We start from the raw sequence: 11,689 nt of genomic DNA, 5'->3' as shown, positions 1-11,689 counted from the left end.
AGACCATTCTAGCGAGAACCTCCTGTATATTTTTATATCTTTAATGAATTTTTGACAAAAATAAGCGTTTTCAACTCTTGTTTTTGATTTTAACACCCCCTGGAATTTTTACCAGAAGCTATACAAGAAGAAGTCCTCCATGTCTTCAGATGCTGATGGAACATGCCATTAAGAGACTATTCTAGCGAGAACCCCCTGTATATTTTTATATATTTATTACATTTTTGACAAATTTAAGCGTTTTCAACTCTTGTTTTTGATTTTAACATCCCCTGGAATTTTTCGCAACCAGAAGCTATACAAGAAGAAGTCCTCCATGTCTTCAGATGCTGATGGAATGGATAATTTATTTTTAACATATTCTAATGCGTTGATACCAAAAGACATTTGTATCACTTAAATAACAAAGAAAACATTCAAACCTTCTAAATTTGTAGAAATTAAAAACAACAGAAAATATATTTAAATCAGTTTATTTACAAAAGGCTTTCAACGTTTTTGCAATGAGACCATAAAAAGTACATTAAAAAATACAATATTCCTCATCAAATCTTCTTAATTTAGTGGTGTTGGTAACTTCCTGAACTTCCAGAATGGGACGAAGAAGAAGAGGCAGACTTAGCACTTGCAGCTACAACAGCCGCTCCAGCAGCTGCAGCATTGGACTGAGCCAGCTGAGCAGCTTCGGATGCTTTGTAGTACGCAGATTCAGTTTCGCTGAGCTCAGCTACTGCACTTTGCAGTCTGTGGATCAACGTTCCCAAGCGTTGTTTGGCTTCGTTCACCATGGATTGTTGCGAAGCTGCAACGTTGGCAGCTGCAGCAGCTGCTTTTTCGGAGATCTGACCACCGCCTATTATAAAAAGTGAAATTATAACATATTTCATATATAGACATATTTCACTTACTTTGAGCTGAAGCTAGAGCAGCGCTGAGAGTAGCTTGTTCGGATTGAGCTTGCTGAGCGGCTTGATGAGCTAATTCGGCAGCTTGCTGGGTCTCTTGCAGCTGAGCTACTTCAGCAGATAGTTGAGATTCAGCTTGAGACACTTGTTTCTTCAGGGCGTAGACTAGGGCTTGTTTACCTACAAGAGCTGCTTGAGCGGTTTGAGCAGCCTGAGAAAAGTCAGTTTACTTAAAAAAGTCTCATAAAAATGTCTCAAGAAAAAATATTTTCTCAGGAAAATGTACTCAGAAATTATTATTATTATTTTTATTAGAAAAGTTAATCGTTTTTATAGATCACATTTTTTATTGAACTTGGTCTGGTATCTCGTAAAAAAAAATATCTCAAGAAAAAAATATGTTTAAAAAAGTATCTATATAAAAATTAATTTCATTTTCGTGTACATATTTGTAATAGCAAATCTGAAGAAAAAAATATTAAATCTCAAGAAAACATGTCGCATCTTAAGAAAAAAATATTACATCTCAAGAAAAAAAATGCGATTTTTTATGAGATTGATGCAGTTTAAATAGACTTACTCCACTGGCTGCACTGGCTAAGGTGCTCTTAATACCAAAAGCAGCCTGGCTTCCTGCGGTGTGCTGCGATTGGACAGCTTTTTTAGCTTGGACAGCTGACGAATAAGCCAAGCTGGTTAGTTCAGCACCTGAAGCTTCTTTATTTACGTCCACGGCATGCCCTTCTTGTCCACCTAAAAATATTAAAACATATAAAATATAAAGTATTTAGGCTTCATATTTATTTTATTAAAAATCCCCAGTTTATGCGAAGATATATTGAATGAAATTTTCAAATTTCTACAATATTCTCTTTCTACAATAATATATATTTACCTGAATAGTCACCCCCGTAGCTACTGACTTCTTCATAATGACCTGAAGCTTGCACTTGCTGTTCAGGAACTACAAGTCTAATCGTCTTCTGCTGTCGGCCAGCTGTCACAAAAGCCACTAAAAACAAAAAGACACAATTTACAAAAGAATGCAAAAAAATTCATTTAAGATATTTTGAAAAAATTAATTTTAAAATACAAAACTCACCAGAAAAAGCTGCTAGTATGAAAAACCTGAACATCTTGGCCTGAAACAGATATCAACAAATAACAAAAAAATAAAAATAAAAGCTTAGAAAAATAAGTAATAAATAACAATAAAACCATGTCTAAAGAAACTTTTCTATATTTTTTTGATGAATGATTTGTATTTGAATGATAAGAGAGTTAATAATTTTTAATCTGTTAAAGTGTCAATCAATATATAGATTGGTTAAATAAGAAAAATAATAATACTGTATCTATATATGTATAGAGTATCTTTAAAAAGAATTATTATAAAGTAAAAAATATCTAAAAATTTTGGGTACCTAATGAACTTTTTTTTTTAATAAAATGAATGATTAAATTAGATATTATTAAGCATTTTTTGATGTACTAATGAATCTTTTATATATTATACTAGCGTGTACCAGCGACTTCGTTCGCGTCGAATTAATCATTTGTTATGGTGATGATAAAGCAAAGCAAGAATTTCCATTAACGTACAAACTGGATAAAATTTTCTCACATTTATGTCGGCATGAGAAAAAACAATATGGCGATATTATTATATTACTTGGTAATATTTGAGGGGTAGTTTCATCTCGTTGGAATTTGACTTTCGAAAAATCCGTTTGCCAAAAATAAGCTTTTTACGTCAAGCAGTTTAAGCAGAATCGTGATTACTCAATGGTCATATTTTATGAAACACCCTGTGTAAATTTATAAAAAATCTTAAAATATGTAAAACAACACAATAAAATACACGTTTTTAAGAGTTTTTTCGGAAAACTCACTGGTTTTTAAATAAAAAATATTTTAATATTTGAGGGATAGTTTCACCCCCTTGGAATTCGAGTTTTGAAAAATCCCTTCTTATCGAACCTCTACACCCTAAAGTCAATCTGTTTTCCAAAAATCAGCTTTTTACGTCAAGCGCTTTAAGCAGGATCGTGATTAATCAATGACCAGATTTTTCGAAGCACCCTGTATACATTTTTTAAAAATCTTATAATATGTAAAAAAACAAAATAAAATATACGTTTTTAAGCGTTTTTTCGGAAACTTGACCGTTTTTTAAATAAAAAAATATTGTAATATTTGAGGGGTGGTTTCACCCCCTTGGAACTGAAATTTCGAAAAATCCCTTCTTATCGAACCTCTACACCCTAGAATCAACCTGTATGCCAAAATTGAGCTTCTTACGTTGAGTGGTTTGAGCAGGATCGTGATTAATCAGTATGTCAGTCACTTAAGGATTTTCTATATTAGTATAGATATAGATTTATATAATAAACAATATCAGACAAATACAACATGTTCAAAAAAAAGCGGCGTCAGCGATGGCTGTGAAATGCAGATGGCTGTCTTTTTATATGTGAAATTATATAGGGAATGTCATCGATGTTCATTTCCAAACCAACTCGACGCCGTTTTTATCGATCATAAATACTAACGAAAAAACAATAAATTAAAAATGATAAATATTCATTAGTATAATAGAATCAAAATATTTGTACAAAATTTGAAAATAAAAAAAATTAATATCATAAAAATATAATTAAAAAAAATTTACAAATATAAGTTTTTGTACAATATGATGTGGTACTACGAGTACTTACAAAATTTGGGGTGGTTGCACTAATAAAGTGAAAGATGTATGTATTGAAGATGAAGAATCGTTCTTAATGTTCATGGTACTTGCCGTTGTGTATTTATACTGCAATAATAAGACTTCTTTGGTGGGGTACTAACGTGGTAGTACTATTCGGTATACCAGAAATTAATAATTCTGGGGTAGGAAGAATAAGTGTAACTAGATCATCTAGAAGATCTGTTACGTGATCCTTATAAGGAAAGAGTTATTGTATGTCGTTTGACGGGAGAACTACCGTTTATGATAGAGGAAAAAAGCGCGTCATAGTGGTTTTTGAAATGACAATCGATGATACATTTTGTCCGACTCTAACTCTATATGTCATACGAGAGATTAAATTCTCAAAACAAACTTAAATTTTTGGAAAAAAATTTTGATGTAGGATAGATATATGTACATACCGGGTGTTGCATCGTCGAGCGGGACATAGGAAATCCCAAGTAAATTTTAATGGGGTCAATTATTGGCTTCTCCAATTATTCAAAAGAATAACTTTAGATATTTTTGATTAGTCCGTTTACGAGTTATCGCCGATTTCTTTTTAAATATTTCTCCTTTCTTATGGCCCTGTATTTACTTATGAGCACCAGTCAAGGTAAAAGATAACTGTCAAATGAAGTTGTTATTTCAAAAATGTATCTATTTAGTGCTTTATTATTATTATTAAAAACTCATACCTACATCGAAAATATTAGCCATGAATTACACTACCGAAGGAAAAGTATTGATGATTAAATGGTATTATCAAGGAAACATTTATCAAAAGGTGTCGGACATGTTTGCTGCTCTGTATCCGAATAGACCGATACCTGGAAAATCTACAATCGCAAGGAATATCCAGAGATTTGAGACCAAAGGTACCCTAATAAATAGCTGCAGATGTGAAGCAAGGCAGGAACAAAGAGAAGATGCCAGAAATGATACCGACTTGGAAGTTTTATTGTGCGTGGAAGAGAACGATGGAAAGATCAGCACAAGGAAACTTGAGGATGAAATAGGAATAGATCACACTACAGCGTTTCGAATTTTGAAACGACATAAATACTATTCCTTCAAATATGAAAAGCACCAAGAGCTACGAGATGGGGACGAAATACGGCGGCAGGCGTTTTGTTTTGATATGATGGAAAGAGCAAACACGGATACGGAATTTTTAAAAAACATATGTTTCACTGACGAAAGCACGTTTACCTTAAATAATGATCCCAATGTTCAAAATTATCGATATTGGAACAAAGAAAACCAACACAGGTTTGTCGAAACAAGGATGCAATATCCACAGAAAGTAAATGTTTGGGCAGGGATATTCGGACGCAATATTATCGGGCCATTATTTCTTACGCGAAATTTAAATGCAGAATATTATTTGGAACTACTCGAAAATCATATTTTACCTGCTTTACATAATGCCGCTAGGGAAAATCAGGAAGCTTGGTACCAAATGGATGGCTGCCCGGCACATAGTACCCTGGCTGTTCGGGAATATTTAGACAAAAGTTTTAACGGAAACGTTATTGGCCTAAATCATACAGTAAATTAGCCAGCACGGTCTCCTGATACTTCGCCAAATTATTTCTTTCTCTGGGGCCATTTAAAAAACAGGATATACAAGATACCCAAAAAATATGCAAAATACCCAAATCTAGACGATGCTATTTCTGCCGAATGCAATAGAATTTCAGTTTACCAACTAGCGAATGTAAGAAGAGAATTTTATGATCGCCTGGGTTATTGTCTAACAGTCAATTGAGGAATATTTGAACATCTTCTTAAATCCTAAAGTTCTAACAATTTAATAGTACCTACCTAAATTAATAAGTTATTGAATATTGTAATAATACTATAATTAACCTTGTAATTGATTACTTTAATCTACTTGAATTCATATGAATTTGTATTTATAAATACACCTTTAAGATTTCCGATGTAGGAATGAGTTTTCAATAATAATAAAGCACTCAGTAGGTAAATTTCTGAAATGACAACTTCATTTGACAGTTATCTTTTACCCTGACTGGTGCTCATAAGAAAATACAGGGCCATAAGAAAGGAGAAATATTTAAAAAGAAATCGGCGATAACTCGTAAACGAGCTAATCAAACATATCTAAAGTTATTCTTTTGAATGTGGGTTTTAGTGCTCTTCAATAAACTTAAATAGAATTATTCTCTAAAATAATTAGGGAAGTCAATAATTGACCCCATTAAAATTTGCATGGGATTTCTTATGTCCCGTCCGACGATGCAACACCGGGTATAATCAATTTACTATGTAATAAATACTCAAAAATCTAAAATTATTAACAGATACTGCTAAAACGTTACTTAAAAACGTTCTTTGGGGTCCCAGAAGGGTTCTAGCACGGTTCTAGGCTTATAAATGGCATTGCTGAACCTTGTTTGACTATTTCATCTGTCTTTTCGTTACATTTGTGATCCTCGTGTCCTGGTGCCCAAACTAAGTTTTGCTACGTTCACCAATGTATTTAGAGCACTCACACAATCTCATACTAGTTTAGAATTGACCTCTATGCAAAAAAAGTATTTTAGCATGAAAAAAGGTGTCATTTTGGAGGTACAGTCACCTACTAACAAAAATTTTATTGATACGCATGAATGAAACTACGTAATCAATGATGTATAACTTCTATCATGCCATAATTCATAAATCAAACGCTTTTTTAATGATAAAACAATATAAATCCATTTAAATTTCCTTGTTATACCACCTCTGGGCACGTTTATCATCTAATATACCCTAATTTAACATAATCACTTCAAATTATCCTCTCAAAGCGAAGATTGTTTCGATATAATATACTTTAGTACCAATAAAAATCACAAGAGCATAAATCCGGCAGTAACGGTGGCATACCTATGAAATATTAGTACCACAATGTCTATTATGTTGAGATAAAAACGGAGAAATATTGGTAGAAAGCAGTGATGCTTTCCTGACAATATAAGAGCTTGTTTCATCTAATTACATTTGTTTTAATGATGGGTAATGCAGGAAAATGTTAATGATATCAGAATCAGGGTAATATAATTTGAAAATATCATTAGTTACATAAGAACTATCAGAACATGGTGTAAACTAACTTGACTTTTTGTTATTATTTATTTAAGATTTTTCTATTGACTCTGAAAGTTTTGAGACAAATAGTGGAGCACCCTGTATATTTTATTACAATTCAGACATTTAAAAAAATGATGTGGTACCTATAGAAAGTGTTGATTTTAATTGAAGAGAATGTTTCAAGAAGTTCGATTTTTTTACTTGAATATTATTGATTGACATAACATACTTCTACATATCAGTTCGTTTGTATATCGCTAATGGAACCTATCGATTCGAAATATAGAGGAACAATATAATGGTACATATATACATAAAAAAATATGTATCTACGTGTTACGAAAAAACACTAATTAATGCATTATCTCTTTGATCTATGGTTACCATTAGATTGTTAGAAGCATCGGAGCATACAGGTACATATACCGTGTACATATTTGTTCGTATTATTTGATTTTCGCAACATTTTTATTCGGTTTTAATTGTTTTTCGTTAATTTTATGCATTTATATTTGGCAATAAATTAAAGTTATAGCAGCGTATGCAATACTCGTAATAGTGATTTCATTTTAAATGTAATTTTTCCTGTGCTGTACTAACTTGCTCTTTAACTAGTAGTACCATATAGACATGTAAAAAAGATAGACTACAGTAAAATTAATAAAATTTACTATACAGGGCGCTACAAATTCGAGGTGCGAGCATTGCTATCTCGAAAACCGTAATAGATACGATAGTTGCGCCTTGGGATGTTCAAATCATCAAAAAAGTTATGTTCAAATCATCAAAAAAGTTTTAAAAATTTCAAGGATTGCTGAGTTATTTTGAAAAAACGGATTTTTTTTGAAAATTAAAGCGGAAATACACACACCGAAAAAGTCTAATGATATTACAATTTTATCCAGCCATCGTCAGTTGTTGTATTATTTGCATTTCTGATATAATAAAATTAAAATAAACAAATAGTTTACAGGACGTATTGGAAATAAAAATGCGAAATTTACCGAATTTTTCTAATTTACCTTGATTTTTATTGAACTCAAAAAAATACACACATTTTTTTTATTCTAAACTGTGAATTAAAAAAAAATAAAACCATTTTTACTTAATAAAGGGTATGGCCTCCTCTGCTGTTCATTACAGCCCTACATCGTCTCTCCATGCTCTTGATCAGGTTGTCGATCTCTTCTTGAGGTACAGCCTGCCACGCTGCATTCACGGCCCGAACAAGATCCCTACGAGTTTCACGAGGCATACCCATTCTCAAAATTCTTCTTTGGACCGCGTCCCATACGTGCTCGATGGGGTTGAGGTCAGGAGATTGTGCCGGCCAGGGTCAGATGTTTAATTGATGAGCATTGATAAACTCATTTACCACTCTGGCTGTATGAGGCCGTGCATTGTCATGCATGAGAATGAAGTTTCTCCCAAAATCATTGCCATATGGTAACACGATAGGCTCAAGAATTAAATCACGATATGTGATTCCTGTTAGAAACCTTTCAAGAAAAACGAGATCGGTTTTTCGGCCTAACTGGACTCCTCCCCAGACCATAACTGTTCCACCTTGATAAGGGTCCACTTCCTGAACATGATCCAACCGAATAAGATTTCCCGGTTCTCTCCATACCCTAAGCCTTTTCGAATCCGGATGAATTCCAAAGCGTGACTCATCCGTGAAGAAAACATTGGCCCATTGTTCATTCGACCACTGAACATGATCTTGAGCCCACAAATATCGTACCTCTCGATTTCCTCTCGTTAAGGGTTGAGCTCTCCAGGGGCGTCTGCTTCTTAAGTTGACCTATCTTAATCTATTGCGAACAGTGTCAGGTCTAACGGTTACATTATGTGTTTCCTGGAGAATTAAACTAAGCTCTGGTGCTGTAAGAGTCGGTCGGCGTCGAGCATTTAATTTGACACCACTTTCACGGTAGCGTGCACTTAATCGCGATATTACACTTTGCGTTGTGTTTAATGCTCTAGCTACGTCGATTTGGCGCATTCCAGCTTCGAGCATACCCATGCCCCTTAGCATTTCGTCTCTGTTAAGATGTCTACGCTCCATAATGTCGTTTAATACTAAACAGAGTTATTTGAATGAATTCTGGTCAGTTATCATAAAAACATAGCCAGTACAGGTTAAATTCGAACAATTGATGCTAGGTGCTTTTTATACATTTGACAAAAAATGCACAAACACTTCTGCAAATATCCCAAATTTAGAAATAACTAGTGTGACTACTTCGTTCCAATCGAAGTAGAAAGAATCGGCCTACAAATATGTGGTTGTTTATTCAAAACATTTATTTTTAACTTTAATAAAATGATATCCCTAGATTTTCCGGTGTGTGTAGTAGAAGAACATAAATATTTGGGACAACTATACACAGCTTTAGGGGTGGTTTTTTATCCTTTCCGTACTTTTTCCCTCTCTACATGGGTGTTTTTGAGCCAACATAAACAGGCCAAATGTAAACAAACAGTTTAGTTTTTGTTTCGATCGCATTTTTCAATATTTCCCTTTTTCTTGTTGCCATGGCAGCAAAATTATTTATTATTAATCATTAATAAGTAGTTTAACAATTTTAGTTAATTATTGCTTTAGTGTATAATAAAATAATAGGATTAAATCAAAGGGTCTGATACTAAAAGAGCTTATCACGATTATAAAAAAACTACATGTAATGATTAAACCATTATAAAGATATATTTTGTGCTGTTTTACTATATTAAATGATTATATTATATTTGTTTAAAACGTATGACCAAGTTGTAAGGTTTTTCTATACTTAATTTTTTACAGGCTTTGATTTAATAGTGTATATGTACAGGGCGTTTATTAAAATTTAACAAAATTCTTGTTGAATACGCTGAAAACGATGATGATGCTAATGCCGCAAAAACGTATATTTTTCAACACTCTCAAGAAAATCAAAATTTATAGAATATTTTCCGTTGAACTTTGCGTAGAACTATGAAATCCGCCAAAATCGTGGCTCAACTTTCGTTTAACTGAAATCTGTTATATAAAAAATGACTATAGGTATATGCGTTCTAGAAGGCGTTAGGAGTACAAATATACAAAAATTTTCCTGCAGAAATGCGCCATTTTAATTTTTTGGACTTTAGAATAGCCGAAATTTGTTACATCAAAACTAGTCTTCGGGGTGTGTTTTAGATATTTTTCTAAACATAAAAAATGCTTTGACTTTAGAATAGCCGAAATCAGTTACATGAAAAATGAACTTATTACGAGCAAAGAAATACAAAAAAAATCCTGCGGAAATGTGTCAATGTCATTTTGTGCACTTTGTTTTTCATACATTTTTCAGTTTAGCAGCTTACGGGACCCGGGAGCGAATAGGGGTGCTGGGTGGGGAAAATATCTTTCAGAGGAATAACAATTCTTGTAGAAATGATAATATAGGTTCTTGTAAACTGTAAGTACCTCAGAATGTTGCCTTATTCTTGTTTTTTATTAAAGCTTTACGTAAATAGGGCTGATTCAAAACAAAAAATCATTGGATCATGCAGTTTTCTTTTATATTTTAATAATTAACTGTGATTTTGTAAAAATATTATTAGATTTATTATTAGATTGGTTTGCATTTTAGACACTTTTAAATGATTTTTTTTGGTTCAAAAGTGATAAAAAGATATTTTTTATGTATTTTTTATTTTCCTGAGTTTGTAGACGCTTCTAAAAGGCAAAAATATATTTATTTTTTATATAACTGATTTCAGCTATTCTAAAGTCTATTAAATTTCCTCAGAAAATGGATAGATACAGTTTATTTCCGCAGGAACATTTTTATTTTCCTCAGTTGTGAATGCTTCTAAAAGGCAAAAATATATTTATTTTTTATATAACTGATTTCAGCTATTCTAAAGTCTAATAAATTTCCTTAGAAAATGAAAACAGCTTATTACCGCAGGAAAATTTTTGTGTTTATATGTTCAGAAAAATATTAAAAATAAAACCCAAAATGTATTTTTTTATAGCAGATTTCAGTTATTCTAGTGCGAAATTTGGAAATTACGCATTTCCGCAGGAAAATTTGTTGTTTTCCGTAGTTCACAGTAGCTTTTTAAAGACAAAAATTTTTTTTTTTTCTAATAACTGATTTCAGCTAAGCGAAAGTTGACCCAAAATCGTCTTATACAAGTTTAAGAAAAAATCTGAAAACTAGATAGACATTTGTAATTAAATCATAAAAAATACAGTATGATACTTACAGAGGGTTTATATTTATAATAATAAGTTTTTACTGTAAAAAACTTTTTTAGATAGAACTAGAACAATTTTTTTAATAAATCATATACTAGTACCGTGTAAAATAAAGCAGATAAATTATATATTATTGCAAATTCCAACAAAGCCATTAAAGAACAACTACCACTAATTACAACTGCTTATTAGCGCACTGAGTACTAATTATAATGGAAAGGCATATGGATAGTATAAAATAGAAAATATAAGTCATATTTTGATGTGCGGAAAACATTAGTTTCTAAAAGCTGACGATTTTAAGTACCCATCTACTTAAAAATTAAGGAAAATAAAAAGTATAATACAGGGGTTATTCTATGTGTGAATTTTTATGTTATGTCTACTAATGAAAAATTTATCACAGAACGCACAAAACCAATCCAAAGGTCGCGCGTTTTTTGACAAGACACGGGCACTACAAAATTAATGGGGAATTATGATAAAGTCACCGGTTAAAATGATTAATTTCAAATTGTTTATCAATTTTGCAGGCATTTTTCGTGATACGGTAATTTAATAATAACTGGTAATTACACATAATCACTAATTTTACCCTAGTATATAAAATAAACCCAAAATGAAAATTGCCAATTTTTTTTCAAATATTTTCAGAAATTTCACATTGGCTAATTCTAACATAACTTTAGTATATGGTATTTATTTTAATTTGAGAAATTCAAT

General features: G+C 32.0%; 1 protein-coding gene across 1 annotated transcript; it reads right to left on the bottom strand.

Moving 5' to 3' along the window:
• Positions 1-496: 496 nt before the first annotated feature.
• On the bottom strand, positions 497-3,733 carry LOC115880357 (tol-Pal system protein TolA-like). Its single transcript, XM_030897568.1, has 6 exons — positions 3,623-3,733; positions 2,008-2,047; positions 1,801-1,917; positions 1,486-1,658; positions 909-1,116; positions 497-853 (listed from the first exon to the last, which is right to left on the bottom strand). The coding sequence occupies exons 2-6, from the start codon at positions 2,039-2,041 to the stop codon at positions 561-563; spliced, it is 825 nt and encodes a 274-aa protein (XP_030753428.1). The 5' UTR covers positions 2,042-2,047; positions 3,623-3,733; the 3' UTR covers positions 497-560.
• Between the last annotated feature and the right edge of the window lie 7,956 nt (positions 3,734-11,689).

The sequence above is a fragment of the Sitophilus oryzae genome, unplaced genomic scaffold, assembly GCF_002938485.1.
Source record: "Sitophilus oryzae breed Bouriz unplaced genomic scaffold, Soryzae_2.0 scaffold_1621_pilon_pilon, whole genome shotgun sequence".
Classification (NCBI taxonomy): domain Eukaryota; kingdom Metazoa; phylum Arthropoda; class Insecta; order Coleoptera; family Curculionidae; genus Sitophilus; species Sitophilus oryzae.
Note: the sequence above shows the minus strand (reverse complement) of the source record. Positions and strands in the feature narration are given on the sequence as shown.